Source organism: Lissotriton vulgaris, chromosome 1_1 (assembly GCF_964263255.1).
Source record: "Lissotriton vulgaris chromosome 1_1, aLisVul1.2, whole genome shotgun sequence".
NCBI lineage: Eukaryota > Metazoa > Chordata > Amphibia > Caudata > Salamandridae > Lissotriton > Lissotriton vulgaris.
The window spans coordinates 552,172,776-552,195,062 of record NC_141685.1 but is presented as its reverse complement, the minus strand read 5'-3'; the positions used below and the strand labels follow the sequence as shown (position 1 = coordinate 552,195,062).

The 22,287-nt window shown below is 47.3% G+C and overlaps 1 protein-coding gene across 1 annotated transcript in view; it reads right to left on the bottom strand.

Annotated features, from left to right (window-relative positions):
• Positions 1-22,287, bottom strand: part of HFM1 (helicase for meiosis 1) — a 2,890,879-nt gene that overhangs the window by 2,704,746 nt on the left and 163,846 nt on the right. The window contains exon 3 of the mRNA XM_086925623.1: positions 4,466-4,772. Coding sequence (XP_086781749.1) covers positions 4,466-4,772 — 307 coding nt within the window. The remainder of the gene's footprint in view (positions 1-4,465; positions 4,773-22,287) is intronic.

Genomic DNA, 22,287 nt, shown 5'->3' with positions numbered 1-22,287 from the left:
AGCTCGGGTATAAGTGAGTAATTGATTGGTACGTACCGTAGGTTGGGCAGCGTGACCGGCCCTAGGCCCGGCCGTGGCACGGACGGGCACAGACGGGCTTGCCTTAGGCGCGCCTTCGGCGCGCAGACGGCGCTCCCGCTGCGCTCATACATACATGTCGTGTCCCTCTAGAAGGGTGGAATGCTAACCCCGTCGCCAGAATTGGCGAGGGGTTAGTATTCCAATTCGTATGACACCTTACTCGACATGTTTTGATAAAGCAATACCAAAGTTAGCATTTAACCGCGAGGATTATAATGCACTTAAGAGTATATGGTATGCGATATCATGGAACAGCTATTTGGACTTGGTTCCGCAAGCTGCAGACAGGCTCAGCTCATGCCAGAGCACCATCTCACACGATTCCAAGCACTCTGCCTTCAGGATTGTCAAGGCCTGCCATAGGAGTGACTGATAGGAATCTGTGTGTCCATTTTAGGGTTAGGTATAGGTATACTACACCTACAGCAAAGGGTGATTACACGACTTTGCCCCAGCTGTCATGCAGCCAGTTGTGTCAAATTTAGGAGGCCAGCCAGGGGTGGCATAATACATGCTGCAGCCCCTGGCAGCCCTGGGTACACCTATGCCCTGAGTTACAGGGTCTGATAAGGTGGCCCAGTACCAATTGGTAAATGCACCTAGGGTACATGTCGTAATTTAGAAAGAGAACAGCCAGGCTGTGGGTCTGATTGGCAGGCCCACAGCCAGAGAAAGTCGTAAACCAGTGAAACAAAAGCAAAAAATCTGGGTGATCATAGGATTGCAGACCCTACTCTCCTACAGTCAGCATGCGGAACGATTGGGACTCTAGGAACTGGTTGAGAGCCCTCAGATCCAGAATGGGTCGCCAATCTCCGATCTTCTTGAGTATGAGGAAGAATCGAGAGTAAAACCCATCTCCTCTTTGATGTTTCGGGACCACTTCGACTGCACCTTTTAACACAAGAAGACGAACCTGATGGAAAAGCTTCTCGAGGTGTGGAGGAGGCCGGCCATGAGGTGGAGTACACAGAGGAATCTCTACAAACTCTAGGGTATGACCCCGTCGTACAATGTCCAAAACCCAACAGTCCGAGGTGATCGAGGACCACTGAGAGTAAAATAGAGAGATTCGACCTCTAACACTTTGATGGTGAGAAGAGTCATTGGCGCTTAGAGTTGGATCCCCGGTAAGAGGACTTTTCTCTGTAAGGCCTGGATGACTGCTGGCGAGATTGCTGATTGGGCGTGTAACGTTGGCCGCTCTGATTGTATGAGCGGTATTGCTGCCCACCTCGAACGTTGGAAGAAGTGCCGCGTCCGCACGCACCTCGAAAGGACTGCTTCCGAAATTGTAATGTGCCCAAAGACTTTGCCGTATCAGTGTCTTTCATAATGGACTCCAGGGCGTCATCAATATGGGATCCGAATAGCGATTCCCCATCATAGGGCATGTCCAGTATTTTGGATTGGACTTCCTGCCGGAAGGATGTGGACTTTAGCCAACCTTGTCGTCGGAGTGCAGCCGCACTTGCAAGCAGACGGAATCCTGTGTTAGCAACATCGACTGCGCAGTCGATAATTTCTTCTGACGTTCTCTGTCCATCGCGAAGGATCTGTAGAGCATCTGGCTTGGAAGCATCCGGTATGAGTTCTATCAGATCTAAAAATGTCTGACCACATCTGTCGTTCATAACGTCCCAAGATGGCTAAGGCATTGGCTGCCCGGACAGATGTGGAAGTCATCGTTGAGAACTTGCGGCCAATAGCATCCAGGCGTCGACCTTCTCTATTCGGAGGGGCTGTGATAGGAGCCGCTGGGTTCTGGGCTCGACGCTGTGCGGCCTGAGTCACTACCGAGTCCGGCTTGGGGTGAGAAAGCAGGCAAGCCGGAGAGCCAATCGGGGCCTTGTACTTTTTCTCAAGGCGCGGTATCTGTGCAGGTAAGGAGTTTGGAGCAGTCATGAGTTTAATTCCTTCCTTCCAAACAAAATCGATGATAGGAATTGTGTGGGTCTGTTTATAAGGTTTGTCTTTAAAATCATAAAGGAAACAGTCTTCCTCATGTTGTGATCTTGGTAATTTAAAGCGCTGCTTTATCCATTAAAAGATGGAAACTGGCGATATCTACAGGAGGCAAATCTCCAGAGTTCCCTGGCTGAGGTGAGGGTGTCTGTGCCCGATAATCATCCCAGTCCGCCATATCCTGGTCGCCTGCTTCATCCGAATTGTCTGGGACCTCTCCGTCCTCACGCTCCGGGACCGCCTCATCATCCGCATCCTGTGGATAAACTGTTGTATGGATCCTAATAGACGCCTGAACCTGAGACAAAGTTGTAGGTGGTAACACAGGCGGCCGAGAAGGTGGAGGCAGTGCTACGGTAGCCGGAGATGGTGCTGGTGTACTCTGTGGCGTAGCTGGGAACAGCGGTTGTAATCATCCAGCGGAGATGGTGCCGGTGTACTCTGTGGCATAGCTGGGAGACGGCGGTTGTAATCATCCAGCATATGCTGGAGATTTGAGATCAGAGTTAAAGGAATGGTAGCCATAGGGACTTTGACCAGCTGTTCCTCAGATTGAGACTGTTGATTACCGTCACCTTCGTCAGAATCCGAGTCCTGACACTTAATTATTAAGTCAGATGGACTTTGTGCCGCTCCAAAGGTATCCCCTTCTTGTTCTGAGTCAGTGTCAGGCTCAGATGTAGTGGCAAACATTGGAGAAGGTGGTTGCAGCTCTGGATCAGAGAGCTGGTGACACAGAGCCTTGTCGCGACGATGAGAAGATTCTGAAGCCTTCAAAGGCACTAACGGCAACGAGGCAAAGGAAAGTGGTGCCACCGTCGGCGGTGCCGTCGTCGTTAACGTCGACGATACTGACTTGCTCGTCGACAAAGATAGTTTTGGAGAAATCATCGTCGACGGTACGGCCGTCGACGGAATCGTCGTCGGGGCCACTGTCGACGGTCGATCAGCTGTAGACGAGGCCGTCGACGAAGCAATCGTCGACGGAACGGTCGTGGACGCCAGTGGAACCTCCGTATACGATGTGTTCGTTGACGAGATCTTGGTCGACGGAGTCGCCGTCGACGAGGATTTCTTGGAGACTTTCGTCGACGAAGATTCTTTCTTCTTCGTCGACGAGGAAATGGGAATCGTCGACGGAACTGGCTTGGAAGGCAAGGCAACCCTCGTCGACGTGGATGCTGTCGACGAGACCGTCGTCGATGAAGAAAAAGCTGAGGTAGTAGTCAGCGTCGTCGTCGAGGATGCAGCAAATGTCGTTCTCGTCGTCGGAGCGCTCGTCGACGCTCCCGTCGACGGCGGAACTTTGAGAGGCGTGGAAACACCTCGAGAGGCAGCAGGTCTCGTGGGCGTAAAGGTGGTAGGGGTGGCTGAAGACGCCACAGAAGCTAGAGGCAAGGCCAACTTCATCTTCTTGAGGAAAGGAGATGGAACATCCTGTAAACTACCACGCTTGGATGCTGCTGAAGAAAGTCCAGAATGAAAACTTTCTGCGTCTGACAGGGCTGAATCCTTGTCTTTTAGACGTTGTAGCCAAAGGAGAAGGCGGCCTTCTCTGTCCTTCAGAGTCTTTGTAGAAAAAGTTGTACAGAACGTGCAGCTGCTAGCCTCATGATAAGGGTATAAACAGTACATACACTTCTGGTGGGGGTCCTTTTCAAAAAGGCGCAGCTTCCCACAAGAAGAGCAAGGTCTAAATAAAGACTTCTTACTTGACATGTTGTGAAAAAACACTGGAACTAGATGAGTAGAGGTGAAAACTGAGCAGAGCTCAGGGAGACTCCCTTCACACGACGTGCGGTAGAAAATCTGAGGGCTTGAGCTTCTGAGGAGAAGGTTCTAGAGGGTGCTGACGCCTGATTGGCTGTAATTTGGACTAACATAATGACACTAATGTGTTACAGGTAGTTTGTTCTCTTTACCATGCATTCCTATGTAGGAATAGTTTTTTGAGGTTTCTATTATGTTTCCTATTCTTTATCATGTATTATGTGTACTTATATATTATATATATTTATATATATTTAGCATTATTGCTATTTTATTTACCGTGGGACTCCCACTTCGACGATGGGGAATATTCAAGCATGTGAATCTATGAAAGACACCCCTAATACTGGAGAATAAATAATACGCTGAAAATTCGCAGGATGGGGATGAGACCCTGCCTGGTAGCAGCACAGCATATCCTTTTTGTACTCTTCTTCCATCTGCATTACCAAACAGTTCAACCACTGCAAACGTCAGTGAACAGAAGGAGAAGCAGGAATAGACTCCTTACTTTAATCTGCAGTGGTAGTTTACACTGGCCACCACCATGTCACTGTGTGCCAAGTTCTAACTTGTTAAGGCAGACCTAAAACAATTAAAATAAAGAAATGTGGAAAAATTAAATGATACAATTGAAAACGTATCTCACCTTTTTTTAAATACTGAGGTCGTAATCACACCTTCATCGTCTTTGGAGCAACTACTTAAGTCTTTATCTCCTAAAATCTCCCCACATGCTGGATGAGATAAGTGCTGGTATTCTGTAATTTGATTTCTTTTGTTGCTAAGCGGCACACTTTTAAGTGATGATGGCATATTTGGCGTACTTCTCTCTTTCATTTCTGCATAGAACTTAGGTTCAAAACCACGACAAAGAGAATGTCCTGGTGTTGGAATTACATTTTCACCTACTTTCTTAAAAGGTGGTCTAAACTTCTTTGTTCTCGTACACTGACCTGTAAAAACAAAATAAATAGTACACAAAAATATATTTTTTACTCGTGACATAAGCATAAAACATACAGGTACCAACAATTTCACAATGGTGGCAAAATGCTTAAACAATTAAGCCATCAACACTAAGAATCTTCTAAAGGGTGATCCAGGCTGTGACATGACCGTTGAGACGGACCTGCTTAAAAATAAAGTCCTGATTTAGAATATAATTTAACTGAATAAGGATTAAGGATTGACAAAACTAATAGCAAGAGGAACGATAAACATAGAAAAAGACATGAGACAGGAAATCTCTTGCATAGCCCCTTGAGTGTCAATAAACTTCAATGGGTAGATTGACTGGATAGAGGGACCACCAATAGTGATAATAGTGAATCTACACTAAACTCTCAAGGTGTCAAGGCAACTTAGGGTTGAATACAAAAAGGTATTAACCACTTCTGTGAGTCGGACGGGCCCCGGCAATCCTCGTACATGGCACAGGGAATCCCTCTGATGCAGGCACCAGAGGGATTCCCTTTACCTCGAACAGCCTGGGGAGCTGGGGAAGAGCTTCCCCAGCTCCCAAGACTGACCACTTTGTTTCCCTGAAATAACGATCAGCGCGCACGTCACGCTGACGTCATTACAGTGAAACCGAAACTGAAATGAGCCTCTTGGCTCATTTCAGTTTCACTTTCATTGGATAGGGGAGAATATCCCCTTTCCAATGGCACTCCTCCCTACTGGATCTCTGCTTGGGGATTGCCCAAGGAGGGCGGGCAGAAAGACCACTAGACATCAGGATTTTTTCCCCCGATGAATTTAGGGGTAGGGGTTGCCCAATATGGGCATGCCAATGCCCCCAACCCACACCCCACAACATTCCAGTCTTTGTGCCTCCTCTGGGGGGCAGTAGCCCCAATCTACCCCCCCGCCCCCAGACAGAAAGCACCCTAGATGCTAGGGATAATTTTTTTATAGGCCCGGGGTGGGGGCTGCACAGAATGGGCATGCAAATGCCCCCACCCTACATCCCACAGCAAACAAAAGACTTTCTGCCCCCCAGGAGGCGGATGGGGGCTATAGCCCCTGATCTGCACCCCCGGGGGGGGGGGGCAAAGCCCACTAAGCTCCAGGGATTTTTTTTATATAGGTATAGGCTACAGTCTTTCTGCCCCTCCTGGGAGGCATATGGGGCAATAGCACCTCATCTGCCCCCTCAGGGGGGGGGGCAAAAAGCCCACTAGCCACCAAGGATTTTTTTTTCTCCAAACTTCTGGGTGAGGGCTGCCCAGAATGGGCATGCCAATGCCCTCACCCACCTCAAAAAAGATGCCAGTCTTTCTGCCCGTCCCAGGAGGCAGATGGGGGCAGTAGCCCCTGATCTGCCTCCGGGGGAGGGGGGGCAGAGAGCCCACTATGCACCAGTGATTATGCTGGCGTTTTAAAAGCAGGGGTGGGGGTTGACTAGAATGAGCCTCCTAATGCCCCCACCACCCCAAAAGATTAGCCACTGTCTTTTGGCCCCCTCAGGGGCATATCGGGGGAATAGGCCACGATTTCCCCCATCCCCAGGGTGGCAGAAAGCCCACTAGGCACTGACTTTTTTTCAGAATGTGCCTACCTGTGGATTTTTGGTCCTAGCATAGCCGGTACCTAGAGAAACATAGGACACCTGTATATTTTTGAAAACTAGGCACTAAGAGGAATCCAGGATGGGGTGACTTGTGTGGCTCCTACTAGGTTATGTTACCCAGAATCCCTTGCAAACCTCAAACATAGTTTTAAAAAACACATTTTCCTCACATTTCTGTAATGGAAACAGTGGCGGTTTCTCTTTGCGGGCATCTGGGCTCTACCCCAGGTACATTTTTACATTTGCAAGAGAAGAATAGAAATCGCATTTATTTAATAAATAAAAAATACCAAAGAACACGGGGCAGTCTGGAGTAGTCTGCCCCACTCACCAATACCGCCGCACCAGCTCAGCTGTTCACATTACATCACATCATGTGACTGATTGCTTTACTGCTACCAGGCCCAAGGAAGCCTGCTATGTATTTGCCGGCCGACAACCTCATAACCTGAAGGCTGTGATGTCATCAGCTCGGCAAAGACCTAGCTGCAAGGCCCAGTCTCCACCCCCTGATGGCGTGGAGGTTAAGTTAGCCCCGGGCATTTTTAAAACAAGCCCGGGATCGCTAACTCTCCATGTCAATCAGAGAGTGGAGGAGAGCTTACCATGGTGTCACCCCACCCCTTCCCAACTCATCACAGGGCGTGGTGAGAACCATCCTATGACGAATTGGGAAAGGGTGTGGCAGGCGGGCAGCCAAGGAGTCGAGTGACTGTCTGCGCAGGCTCAGACTGCTTCCCGTGTGCGAGAGTCGGCAGTTGGAGGAGTGGCAGCCATTTTATCCAGACGGACGGTCACAGACTGCATTAGAGCTGAGCGGAGACTAGCCGAGGTCGAGGAGCCTCAGTCTATCCTGAAGAAAGCGGACCAGTCGTGCCTTGCAGCAGCTAGTCCGTGTGGTTGCAGGCTGCCAGGTTGCTGTCTGGAGTAGATTTGTGAACTCGGGCAGTTCACCAGGTAAGGTCCCCAGGCGGGCAGTTTTGAACTTATAGGCCTGCGTGTGTTAGTGTTATTCTCTCTGATGGTGGAGTGGAGGAATAAGGGGAGATAGTTTGGCTTATTATGAAATCTTTCTTATCTGACAATAGCGTTAGTCTCACACTCTGTGATACACAGACCAGCGGCCATGGCGGGCCTGCTGCGACAGAACAGATAATGCTGCGCGCGCAATTCAAAGTTCAGACATTTGCTGCACTCTGTCCAACAAACATCCTCGACGGGCTATTTATCCTTCAGCGAGAGAAGATTTTGACACTCACAAAAATATTGTTCCTAACCCCTTCGATGCGTGTGACAAGGTCAGCTCGTCATGGGCATTACCTGCGTGTGACGAGTTGACCTTGTCACGTAACGCGGGATTTTTAAAATCTCAGCGCTCAGCGGGAAAACCGCTAGCGCGCATGCGGTTAAAGACAATCTGCCAGTAGTTTTTTAGTTCTTTTGGGAATGCGCCCCATTTTCTATAGCGGGCTCTCTTTTTATGTGAGACTTTCATTTTATTTCCGGGGCGGGAGTGACCTTCAGAGCTTCTAAAGGAAAGTCATGATTTGTGCAATACGTTATTAACTGTTTTATTTATTAAGCTGAATGCAGTGGTGATATTAGAAAATATTACTGCACTGTGCTAAGTTAGAGTGCCAAAGAAATGCCTTCGCGTTACGTGACATCCTGAGACACAAACGTCATCATCAGCATGTCCTGACGACATTGCACTATTTATTACTAAGGTGTGTTGCGATACCCAGAAAACATCCAATACAGCCCACTGCACAATACAGTCAAGTGGTGCGTGCAAGCATCCTTGCATTGAATGTCTGTGTGGTGTAGAAGTCCAAAATGAGAATGAATCCCAAGTGTTGTAGTAACCAGTGGGTTACAAGATGGCGTGTTGCTCACTAGCAGGGTCAGAAAAAATGCTGGGTGTTTTTGGGGTCCACCCAAAGACGTACTATCTTGTGCATGCATGGGTAGCTAGTAATCATCATCCCTAACGAGACACAGCGCCATGGGGCCTGGCCTGGGTTTTAGATGAAAGCTTCATGATCATCTAAAACCCAGGAACGGAGCCCAATGTATAATTGCTCCACATGTTAAATCTGCAGTGTTTCGTGTTTGGTCTACCTCTTTCCCTTGATTTTGTATGGAGTGTGTCTGCTGAAATGACTCCCTTCCCGTAGTAAAAGAGCCACAACGGGAAAACAGCTCAGCGAGTTGTACGGGCTCCTGGCAACTGCTGCGATCTACAGTTCAAGTCAGTGAAGAAAGATGTGTCTATGTTACTAAGACAATAGCATTGTCTTAGTAACAATAGCATTGTCTTAGTAACATGGACAAATCTCGCACAATAGTCTTTCAGCAGACAGTTGAGAAGAAAACCGTGTGTTTATGTGGCCTTGTTGTACGGGGTGGTGACGGCAACTGGCTCTGCACTAGATGTGTTTTTAAATGCCTAGACCCTTTATTTTCTAGTACTGTCGCAGAATCGCATTTAGTATAAGCTCACGTGTTTTTTATTCTGGGTTTCTCCTAAATTGCAACACGAGTGACTTTCCCTAAGCTGTCTAAATTAAAACTCCACTTTGCTCGTTCCTTGTGCATTCTGCACCCTTTCTAGAAAGGTCCGGGGGAATTTGTTTTAGCAGAGTACCTTGCATTCCTTGTTCCTTTCTTCCCATCTCTTTTCTATCTTTCTTTTGTTACGTGTTTTTCCTTCCTTGTTTCGCCCTTATCCAATTTGCCTCGCGCACATGTTTTACTTTCTTTGGAAACATCAGCATTAGACTGACTACATTTTGTGCTACTATCTATTTTAAATTTAATATACATGGCACTCAAGAGCCTTTTAGTAGAGATTTGCACCATGTAACCTTCAATAATTATACTGACATCCTCTCTGAAAACAGGGATAATGTATATTTCCACAACAGTGCTTAACTGAAAAGAAGAAATAATTGTGCCTGCTAATTCTCTGACACGTTTTAAAAGCTTTCTAATAACCTGCTTCGGATCTGGTTCATGAGGTACTAGGCACGTGTAAGCGTTAATGCATCTGACAGCCCAGGCCTCTCTTGGGGCCATGCTGGAGCAGTCTGGGTTGTAATTAATGTGGCCGAGTATATTGCTGTAGGTTTAACTGAATCCCAGATGCTGTTATTGTCTGTCAATTACAGTAGCATCCCTTCTTCCAAATAAACTGCTCTCAGAAAGGCTCCATAATCTCCAAAATACAAGCGGCAGGGCCTGTGCTGGGTGTATTAAAAGATTAGATAGATGGGTTTGATGACGTTATTTAAGGTGTGCTTGTGCCTCAATGCGGTTCCTGTTGAAAGAGTTGGGCGGTCTCTGTCCAAACGTACATAAGATGGATTTCTAGAAGCATACTGAGCAAACGGGCCAAAAAATGGAAAATACACAGGAACAAAATAGAAGACTGTTTGACCAGTGACTGAGGGATGTGGAGGAAGGCAAAAGTAAATAAGTGCAAGTTTTTTGCCAGGTACTATGACACTGGTTCTGTCTGCTCGCAAAAAAGTTGGGCCTCTGCACTGTTGACTCCTGGAAGGTGGGCACTGGCGCAATTTGACTTGGAAATATGTTGTCCTCAGCTTCTCTCCCATTTGCTCCTAATAATGTGTACTTTGGCCATGATGCAAGAAACTCCTCAAATGTTAGTTACCTCAGTGTTCTCCCAGTAGGGTCCCTGCAATGTTTGCTCCTGCAGGTTGGGCCTCTGTGCACTCAGCTAATTCATGCTGAGGCGCTTACAAGATTTGATAGTAAAACATTGGGCCATAGTCCACTTTTAAATATTTGGTCCTTGGTGTCGAATACTCATAACGTTTTGCTTCAAAGATATTCACTCTGCAAAGATAGATTTTATACTGTGGAGTGCTCTGGTTGGGCAGATCCAGTAGTATTTTAATGCATTCCTACCACTGGATATAAGTAATTATAGCCTGCCTGCAGTCTAGGAGAGAGCATTGCCAGTTCTAGCGATTTAAGATCAGTTTGGACGGGTGTGTATCTGCTCCTTGTTAAAATGATAAAATCTCTGACTGACATGAATGTGTGAAGACTTGCCACAGCCAAAGTTAGGGCCTTGTAATGGCATGGATGGATGTCAGGGTGGGAGTGTTAACCTGTGAAAAATTGCCTTTCTTGGCTTGCCTTTAAGTTGTTTATTTTGAAAATAATCAATGAGGTATTGAGCAGATATTAATCCAGAGTTAAAGATGCATCTTCTGCAGAAGAAAGGGTCTTTATTAGTGTTTTTATGTACTTGAAAGCAATCTTAGTCATTCTTTCTGTGAGACATTTAGCGGTAGTAAGCGCTATATTAATGCAATTACAATTATGAATACTTAACTTGAGGTCAGATTAACTGCTATGAAATGTTATATTGTCATTTCAATGATATTGCACTTTTGCTCTCGTGAAGTGCTGTGCAGGGTTTGTTTACCTTGTGCGGGGCCTGTGGTGGGTTGTCATTTGGCGATTGGCCACTAGCACTGGCCCAGTCTGTTATTCCGTCTGCCCCTCATAATGTGGTAGTTTTGAAATCACGAACACAACCACATTCGGAATTCTGAGTCTGAGCCCCCTTCAGTTTATTTAATCACAAGAATAACATACATATGAAGTATTTTAAGTAGAGATTCCTTATTAATTAACTGAACTATGGGTCTAACCTTTGAACATGTATGGTTGGCAATTGTCTAGTCCTAATTTTTGCCTGGCGGGCATGTACCTTGCACATGATTCATGCAGCAGGAACTCGGTTTGAATCTAAAATCAAGTTTGTGAGCACTTAAGATATCTACTCTCTCCAGAGGCTGTACAGTAGACCTCTTTTTCAGCTTGTACTGTGCAGTTAGTGCTGCAAAAGATTTTCAGTTCACTACACACGATCTAGTAAAACACTCCTCATATGCACATGAAGGTAAGTAGGGCATACAAAAGTGAAGTGGCGGAGAGGGCACTGCTGGTGTCCAGGGACTCAGTTTAAATCTGACACCAGGCAGCGTTGGTGATCGCTTCTGCTCCTCCCCACACAGTAACCTCTCCTTCTCCGGCTTGAAACTGAATGTAGTCAGTGCTGTAAGCTTGGTTCAAGTCACAACACAAGATTACATTCATCACCACTCCAAATTGGACAGAAATGACAAGTAGGGGTAGGCAGACCACTGCAGGTAGCCAATCGACCCATTTCCCCAAGACACGGAAGGGGTAAAAGCATTTGGCACATTACGCCCTTATAGAATAGCTTTGAAAGCAGGGAATAACACTGAAAAGTGTTGATATTTGACTACTAGCTTGCATACAAAAGAACATGCTTAAGAGACACCCGAAAATGCATTGTGGGACCTCACGTCATGTTGTTAAAACAGCGCCAATGCCTTTACTGGAGTAACAAGTGCTATATATATAAGCAAACCTTTGTCCCTCTTCTATTCCTCCACTATCCTTATCAACCCAAATAACTGATTAATATCCACTACTCAAATTACTTTCATATGTCACTATACTAATTGAACATTAATCCTTTATGGGTTCCAGAGTACCATGCTACTCCTCAGGAAAGTGTTTCAACACCCCATCAGGGGTAAAAGAGCTATATAAAGGCAAACCTTTTTCCCTCTTCTATCCCTCTGCAATCCTTCTAAATCCAAATAACTGATTAACCTATCCACCACTCAAATTACTTTCATATTTCACTATACTAACTCAACACTAATCCTTTATGGGTTCCAGAGTAGCGTGCTACTCGCCGAAAAAACTCTTAGACGACTTGTAAAGGGTAGTAAGCACTATGTAATTGCAATTACATATATGATTACTTAACTGGAGGTCAGATTAACTGCTATGTGTTCAGAGGTTTTTGCTGTGTATCCAATGGACACTGTTCTCAAAGCTTACATCCTTTTTAAATTTTCACAGGCACCAGGGAGGTAATCAGCAGATAGTTTAACGACAGGCAGCAGAGAGGAAACCAGCAGAAAGCTTTTCTACAGGCACCTGAGGAAATCAACAGATAGTTTGAGAAGCACCATGGAGGAAATGAACAATTGTTACTTACCTGTAAACAGGTGGTTCTCCAGTATTGGTGTCTTTCATAGATTCACATGCTTGAATATTCCCACGGTAAATAAAATAGCAATAATGCTAAATATATATATATATATATATATATATATATATATATATATATATATATATATATATATATATATATATATATATATATATATATATATATATATATATATATAAAAACATAGTACATGATAAAGAAGAGGAAAACAAACTGAAATCCTCTAAAAACGATTCCTACATAGGAAAGTATGAAAGTATGAAAAAGAGAAAAAACTACTTGTAACACATTAGTGTCATTATGTTAGTCCAAATTACAGCCAATCAGGCGCCAGCACCCTCTAGAACCTTCTCCTCAGAAGCTCAAGCCCTCAGATTTTCGTAGCACAAGTAACCAAGAGTTTATGAGGAGAAGGGAGCCTCTGAGGGGAGGAGGGTGGGTCGAATGTGAATCTATGAAAGACACCAATACTGGAGAACCACCTGTTTACAGGTAAGTAACAATTGTTCTTCTCCAGTATTAGGGGTGTCTTTCATAGATTCACATGCTTGAATAGAATAGAAAGCAGTAACCTCCGAGAACTGAGATTGCTAGGCACATATATGAAATAACCAAGACAGTACTAGAAATAATACAGTCATGTAACACATCATAGCAATCACAGTAAAACATCAAGGAGGGGGGAACAGAGGCTCACCTTATTGAAAAAGATGGCGAAGCACTGCCTGTCCCACAGCGGTATCCGCTTCATTGATGGCATCCAATCAGAAATGCTTGGGGAAAGTGTGCCTGCTGGACCATGTCGCTGCACGGCAAGTCTGATGAAGAGGCACACCAGCAAACAAGGCTGTGGATGAAGACATCGCCCTCGTAGAATGAGCCCTCACTGAAGACTGCAATGGTTTACCAGCTTGTTGGTGGCAGAAGGCAATGGCTGAGGAAAGCCACCGAGCAATTGTTGGCTTGGAAACTGGATGTCCCTTACGCAGTCGTCCATAGGCAATGAACAGCTGGTCGAACTTGCGGAAGGAGGCAGTTCTGGCAATGTAAAATTTGAGGCATCGTTTGATGTCCAAAGAATGCAAGCGCTGCTCCGCCAGAGACTTTGGGTCTGGAAAGAAAGTTCTCAGGAACACAGGCTCATTCAAATGAAAGTCCGTAGGTACTTTAGGTAGGAAAGAGGGGTTGGTGCGGAGCGCCATTCCGTTAGGCCTGAATTGAAGATAAGGCGGCTTGATAGTGAAAGCGTGAAGGTCGCTCACGCGACGAGATGTGGTCAAATCCAAAGGTAGCGCAACCTTCCAGGTGAGGAATTTGATATCCATTTTATGGATAGGTTCAAATGGTGACTTCATAAGTTGGGATAGTACAACATTGAGGTGCCAAGATGGAGGAGGGCGCTGAACAGGTGGAACTTGCGGAAGAGCCCTTTGAAGAATTGACGTATGATTCTTGACGAACACAGGGAAGAAGAGCCATCGTGTCGGAAATGAGATATTGCAGCTAAGAAAACTCTCAGGGTAGAATGAGAGAGTCCTGACTGAGCGAGGCTTAAGAAGAATGGAAGAAGTTGCTCTGGAGTTGAATGGATGGGATGGACATTGGCTGCAACACACCAATGGCAGAATCTCCTCCACTTGAGTTTATAAGTTTTGATGGTAGACAGAGCCCTAGCCTGAGCCAGGATGTCTCTGCATTCCTGAGATAAGTTCAAATCTGCGAATTCAAGGTGCTCAGGTTCCATGCCCACAATTGCAGCGTGGAGGGGTCCGGATGGCACACTAGGCCCCTGTCTATTGATAGGTCTGGACGAGGATGCAGAGGAATGGGCTCGCACTGGGACAACAGAAGCAGTTCCGAAAACCATGTCTGTCTGGGCCAACGAGGTGCGATCAACAGGATGTGGCAGGGCTGTCTCCGCATCTTCCACAGCACCCGCGGTACTAATGGAATCGGCGGAAAAGCGTAAGCGAATAGATCGCACCAGTCTATCAAAAGGGCATTCCCGCACGACCCGGGCTGGGGATTCCAACTTGCATAAGACGGGCATTTCCGAATCTCCGGTGTTGCAAAGAGGTCTAGATCTGGGTGACCCCACTGGCAAAAAACAAGATCTAGAGTCGGCTGGTGCAGTTCCCATTCGTGTGTTGAGGCATTGGACCTTCTCAGAGAGTCCGCCAAGATGTTGGACACGCCCGGAAGGTGGAAGGCTGTCAAGGTGATTTGGTGGCGGAGAGCCCAATCCCAGATCGACTGGGCCAAGTGAGACAGACGAGGAGACTTGGTTCCTCCCTGTTTGTTCACGTAGTGCATACTGGTGGTTTTGTCAGTTTGGATCAGCACTGACTCCCTGTGAACTACAGGTAGGAATGACTTGAGCACTAGGAAGATCGCCATCAATTCCAGCTTGTTGATATGCCACTTGCGTTGGGGCGGAGTCCACTTGCCCTTGATGGATAGGCCCTGGAGATGAGCGCCCCACCCCTCCAGGGAGGCGTCCGTCGTCAGCGTAAGATCTGGTGCATGAACGAGAAAGGACGTTCCCATTTCCAGGTTTGTAGGTTGTGCCCACCAAAGCAAGATCTTTCTCATGCGGGTTGTGACTGCAACAAGTTTGTTGAAGGACCGGGATGTGATAGTTGGCCTGATATATGATGCTCACTAGTTCTAGTGATCACCTTGTATCAGTCCAAACAACCCTTATGGTGATTGGTTGTAAAGTCAACCTTATAGACCAGCTATCCTAATGGTAGCATGGACAAAGCAGTCTTAGGCTAAACTCTTTTGGCATGTAAAGCCAGCTGTTTTACCACATATAACCCCTTGAATACCAAATGAAAGGACACCACACAGGTAGTTATGAAAATAAACAAGATATTTATTAACTAACAACACCTCTGAACTCTTTATGAGATCAGAGGGCTAAGCACATGACAAGACTCTTAAGAAAAATACGTTTAAGTTGCACAATTACGATGTTGCCCTGAGGGCACAACAAACCATTTACTAAGTAAGTGGAATGTGAGAGTCGATAGAAGGAATGGAGCTGTCCAGAGGCTGTAGGATCGCTGGGACCACACTACCCTAACTCTAGGTAAGTAATAGGAGGCCCACGGAACGCGTGTGCAGAGTGTGAACTCACACGCGAGATGCGTAACAATGTCTATGTACAGTACAGTTCAAGTAAAAGGTGAGTTCGGACAATCCTGACTAGGTAGGACTAAAACGACTGTGGAACTGGACACTAGGAGAGTCAAGCTACCCTTGAGCACCAAAATGCTCGTGTTACCTAAACAACAGGCTGCGGGTGCATAGGTGCGAAGTCGTGTCGGGTTCTGGCGTTGAAGTCTATGAAGCCTGGAAGAAAAGATGATGCAGGCGACCAGGAGGAAGATGTCCGGTGCGATCCAAGGGTGGATCTGTGAAGAGGAGAACTTGAAAGCAGAGGGGACAATGTTCAAAGTCACTAGCCAGTGACTGGAGTGGAACCAGGAGTGGAACCAGATGTCGTTGTCGCGTTCAGGTGAAGAGTGGACGCTTGTCTCTGCAGCCACGTGGACCAGGTGGTATTTTCGAAGACCAGGATGGAGGCACGAGTAGTTCCACGCAGGCTCTCGCTGTCAGCGGTGTCGGATCCGGAATTGGAGTCAACAGGCCTTGGCAAAGGCAACCCACACGGTGAGTGGAAACGGCGTCTGGAGTGGACCAGGAGGGTCCGGGGTGCTTCTCCTTCGCAGGGAAGCAAGGGCCAGTCTGGAGCAACCAGACCAGCAGATTGGATTTCAAGGTCCGTCGTCTAGGAGGCCACTAGCCAGCCGGCAAGTGACCAGACAACGCGTCGAGCAGCAAACAGGCTAAGGGCCCCACGCAGATCTTGTGGATGCTGGAGGGCTGGTCTTCGATGCAGGAGCTGCTCCGGGTGGAGCTTCTCAGTCCCCAAAGCACTTGGACAAGGTTACCTCAGAAGTCGTGCTGGAGCGAAGTGCTGCTTCTTTCGAGATGGCCGGTCCCACGTGTCTCGTCGCACCCACGGATCTCAGCTGTGCTGCAGATGTAGGTAGAGGTCGGAGAGGTCTGCGAATCAGGGTCTCGTCGGGCTCTGAAGTCTGGATCCTAGAGGGAAGATGACAAAGGGAAGCCGCTGGACGATGATGGTGCCTGCTTGTGCTGGGTGGATACTCCTTGCCCACAAGGAAGATTTCTTCAGTCTTCTGTTCAGAAAGTCGAAGTCCAGAGTTTCTTGTAGAGTTTCAGTTCAGGATTAATCTAACTCGGAATGGGACCAGCTCCTACCTTTATCCTGCTAGGGGGGCTGTACTATCACTAGGTCCCTCCTATGGGTGGGACCAGGAAGGGGGGTGGTTACACCCCCTATTCTTTGTCCGGTCTTGCGCCAGAGCTGGGGCTGGAGAGCCCCAGGAACTGGTTTAGACCGGTGTATGCACAAGGACACATTGTGTGCCCCAGGCATGTCTCATTCCTTTCAGCCCTGTCCTACCCAATACACAAAATCCTGTCTGGGGTGGTGCTAGAACCTCCCAAGGCAGGAAACCCTTTGTCCAAGCCTCCCTCGCTGGAAGGACTCCCAGCAGCAGGAGGTCAGACTTGTGTCTGTGGTGGCAGCATCCATTTTGTGATGCTGAGGCTCGGGTTAACTTTAACCGGGGTTCACAGTTAGGTATGTCGTGTCCCTCTAGAAGGGTGGAATGCTACCCCCGTCGCCAGAATTGGCGAGGGGGTAGTATTCCAATTTGTATGACACCTTACTCGACATGTTTTGATAATGCTATGCCAAAGTTAGCAATAACCGCGAGGATTATAATGCACTTAAGAGTATATGGTATAGCGTTATCATGGAAACAGCTAAAGGACTTGGTTCCGAAAGCTGTAGACAGGCTCAGCTCATGCCAGAGCACTATCTCACATATTTCCAAGCACTCTGCCTCCAGGATTGTTAAGGCCTGCCATAAGAGTGACTTATAGGAGTATATGTGTCCATTTTAGGGTTAGATATAGAGATACTATATCTAAAACAAAGGGTGTTTACACCACCTTGCCCCAGCTGATTGATCAGCCAGTTGTGTCAGATTTGGATGGCCAGCCAGGGGTGGCATAATACATGCTGCAGCCCCTGGTAGGCCCTGAGTGCACCTATGCGCTGGGTACCTAAGGTACACTGTACAGGGACTGATAAGGTGACCCAGTAACAAATTTGATATGTACCTAAGGTACATGGAGTCCATTTTACAGAGAGAGCAGGAAGCCTGGGGTCCTGGATAGCAGGATCCCAGGCCAACTAAGTCGAAAACCAGCAAAACACCAGGCAAAAAGTTGGGGGCACCATAGTCAGATATCCACCTTCCTACATAACCCCCCCCCCCCCCGCAAACGAAAGGAGATAAGGCTATCCTTGACCAGGTAAGCCTATATTGCCTGAGTGGCCATATGAGGAGGTGCATGCTCTGACATGGTTACCCCCTATCTCATGGTCCACTAAGCAATTCCTCACCCTAAGGGTATCCACCATGGGGAATCTCTACCTGTGGTGTGTTTTGTCAAAGTAAAAGGCTGGTGCTGGGATGGAGTACTGAAATGAGACTCCACTAATGTTGGGCTCAACTTCCTCCAATCACTATCCACCATATATGCCTTTCTTTCCAGGACTGAGTTGCAGTGTGCTCTCAGGGCCAACCTCTGGCTACCTAAAGCTGGAGGCTGGGTCCCTCCGTTTGGCTTACTGGAGGGACAGGTCAGGTTTGGGGCCCTTAGGTCCCAGGTTAGGCTGTGTCCAACAGTGTCCATCTGTGGGAGGTCCTTAACTAAGTTTAAGGGGGATCCCTCAGGAGTTTGTTTTATTTTCACTTGGCTAGGTCTGCTAGCTTCAGTGCCCTTAATATGCTGATTGGGGAGTTCTTTTGGACAGGGGGTCCTTTGGGGTCCACCACTGGCCTCCCTGACCTCTACAGCCCTGGGCTGACTGAGGCAGGGTAGAGAGGGGCAGGTTACCTGCTCCAGACTGGGTCCCACCTTGGAAGGGTCCACTGACATCAGAGGCTCTGTCAGGCTAGGCATGACTACCTCTGGGGCAGTTTCTTCACAAGGGGTAAGATCAGTTCCCTGAGGAGGCTGATCCTTTCCTAAAGTCTGGTGGGAGGGAGATTTCTCTTCCTCCTCCATGCTCTCTGTTTGAGTGGAGTGATCCTTAGTTTCAGGCTTCACAACACTATCATCTGTCTGAGTTTGAGCTGTGGCCATCACAGCTCCACCAACCTTTTCAGGAAAGGACTCAGTTTGGGTATGGGCTGTTACCATCACAGCCTTGCCAACCTGTTCAGAGAAGGAATCTGTCTGAGATTGGGCTGTAACTGGCACAGCCCTCCTGACCTGTTCAGGGAGGACATCTTGGACTGGGGCTGTGGCTATCACTGCCCAACTAACCTTACCATGGAGGCTTACCATTTTAAAATGGATTTCTTGCTCTACCTCAACCCAGGCTGAGATCTCTAAATCATTCCCCAGTAGGCAATCTACAGGCAAGTTTGATGACACTGCCACTCTCTTGGGACCAGTGACACCTCCCCAGCTGAGATTGACCACTGCCATGGGATGATCTCTCTGCACTCCATCAATGTTGGTCACCTGGTATGTGGCTCCAGGTATAAGTTGCCTTGAGGGGACTAGGCTTTCAGTCACCATGGTGATGATAGCCCCTGTGTCTCTATAGGCCTCAACTTGTAGACCATTGATGAGGGGCTCCTGCCTGTACTTGTCCAAAGTGTTGGGACAAGCTGTGAAGTTGGCAAACCCCATGCCAGTCTCACAGACAAGAGTATCTGTAGTAGGGGACCTGGTTAGGCCAGAGTCCACCTGAGTTCCCCAAGTATACCCAACCAAATTCTTGGGGGCACTCCAAACACCTGGAGGATTACTACTAGTAGTAACAGGAGGTGTTGGAGTATTACCTGGAGGAATATTTTCCTTATTGGTGGCCTTTGGGCAACTGCTGTCAGTTTTCCAATGGCCTACCTGTTTGCAGACATGGCAATAAGGTTTCTTTTGGGTATTGGAAGGTTTCTGGGACCCACCCTTTTCAGAGGATTTTTGGGGCCCTGATGTGGTTTGATCTGAAGATTAATTCCCACCCTTCTCTTGAGGCTTGGTTGATTCTTTCTTTTGGTCACCACCCTGGTTCTTAGGCCTAATCCTGGTTCTGACCCATTTGTCTGCCCTCTTACCCAATTCTTTTGGAGAGGTCAGATCAGAGTCTACCAGGTGCTGGTGTAATAACTGGTTCTGACAATTATTTAAGACTTGCTCTCTCATAATTAGATTATACAATCCTGTGTAATCAGTAACCTTACTTCCCAGTAGCCAGCCTTCCAAAGCATTAGTGGCACAATCAACAAAGTCAGTCCAATCCTGAGCTTGAGTTTTCTGGGTGTCTCTGAACATTAACCTGTACTGCTCAGTTGTTAGGCCAAACCCATCAATCAAGGCACTTTTCAGGACTTGGTAATCATTAGCATCCTCATCTCTAACAGTGAGGAGCTTGTCTCCTCCTTTACCTTCAAAGGAGAGCCACAAGATAGCTGCCCACTGACTCTGGGGTACCTGTTGTACTTTGCAGGCTCTCTCCAAAGCAGTCATCCATTTGTGGATGCCATCCTCTACCTTAAAGGGCGGCACTATTTTACTCAGGTTTCTGTTAACAAAACTCCTGTCTTTATCTCTAGGGATAATGTTGCTGCCACCAATGGAATTTAATCCACTCAATTTCTGCTCTCTGGCAAAGTCAAGTTTTTCTTTGGCAAGGGCAAGTTCTTCCCTCTCAATCCTCAGATTCACTTCCCTCATCTTAGCTTCATGCTCTCTTCTTTGAGGGGATGTCATCCCTCTCTGGGAAGATGCCTGAGAGACATGGGTCTGAATAGATCTGTTAGAGCCTCTGGAGTGAGACCTAACTCGTCTATTACCAAGGTTAAGCCTGCTTGGGAATGGGTCTGGGGCGCCCCCAGTTCCATTCTCATGCATGCTTAAGTTGGCCCTGGTAAGTCTGCTGACTCCTATCTGACCATTGTCTACCTCGCCCTCAGATGAGTCTCCATCTTCCTCTACTTCTTCAGTTTCAGGGAGATTAGAGTCCTCCTCTACTTGGGGTATGCTTCCATCTGTAGGATTAGAGGGGCCTGGATTAGAAGATCTTCTAGCATCATATGTCTCTAAGGGTAGGGTTAGAACCCTGTTTTAGTTTCCTGGAGGTACATAATTGTCTCATCTCCTGGAAGCTAAGGGCTGCATATCTTGAAATGACCTGTGGAGGGTCAATATCACCAAGGGGAGGCACTGTGTTCTCTCCAGTGATAGACATGCTTTCTAGTGAGGTGTAAGTGGTGCACTTACCTACACTATGGTTTTTTTTTACTGATCCCTTGCTAAGAGTTGTAGTCAGGGTGTGCTACTCCCTTTCTACTACAACAGCTGGTTCAGTAGAACTCAGAGTATTTCTAAGCTTTGTTATATGTACCTATGGTACCTTATGTGATCTCTCAAATGATATCTCAAGATTATATTTGGTAAAAACAACAGCAAGCTCAAATCCCAACCGCTGCACACCAATGTGAGAAGTTGGCCTGATATATGATGCGCACTAGTTCTAGTGATCACCTTGTATCAGTCCAAACAACCCTTATGGTGATTGGTTGTAAAGTCAACCTTATAGACCAGCTATCCTAATGGTAGCATGGACAAAGCAGTCTTAGGCTAAACTCTTTTGGCATGTGAAACCAGCTGTTTTACCACATATAACCCTTTGAATACCAAATGAAAGGACACCGCATAGGTAGTTAAGAAAATAAACAAGATATTTATTAACTAACAACAACTCTGAACTCTATGAGATCAGAGGGCTAAGCACATGACAAGACTCTTAAGAAAAATACGTTTAAGTTGCACAATTACGATGTTGCCCTAGGGGCTCAACAAACCATATACTAAGTAAGTGGAATGTGAAAGTCGATAGCAGGAATGGAGCTGTCCAGAGGCTGTAGGATCGCTGGGACCACACTACCCTAACTCTAGGTAAGTAATAGGAGGCCCACGGAACGCGTGTGCAGAGTGTGAACTCACACGCGAGATGCGTAACAGTGTCTATGGACAGTTCAGTTCAAGTAAAAGGTAAGTACGTACAATCCTGACTAGGTAGAACTAAAACGACTGTGGAACTTGACACTAGGAGAGTCAAGCTACCCTTGAGCACCGAAATGCTCGTGTTACCTCACCCACAGGCTGCGGGTGCATAGGTGCGAAGTCGTGTCGGGTTCTGGCGTTGAAGTCTATGGAGCCTGGAAGAAAAGATGCTGCAGGCGACCAGGAGGAAGATGTCCGGTGCGATCAAAGGGTGGATCGGTGAAGAGGAGAACCTGAAAGCAGAGGGGACAATGTTCAAAGTCACTAGCCAGTGACTAGAGTGGAACCAGGAGTGGAACCAGATGTGGTTGTCGCGTTCAAGTGAAGAGTGGACGCTTGTCACTGCAGCCACGTGGGCCAGGTGGTGTCTTTGACGACCAGGATGGCGGCACAAGCTATCCCACGCAGGCTCTCGCTGTCGGCGGTGTCGGATTCGGAATTGGAGTCAACAGGCCTTGGCAAAGGCAACCCACGCTGTGGTTGGAAACGGCGTCTGGAGTGGACCAGGAGGGTCCGGGGTGCTTCTCCTTAGCAGGGAAGCAAGGGCCAGTCTGGAGCAACCAGACCAGCAGATTGGATTTCAAGGTCCGTCGTCTAGGAGGTCACTAGCCAGCCGGCA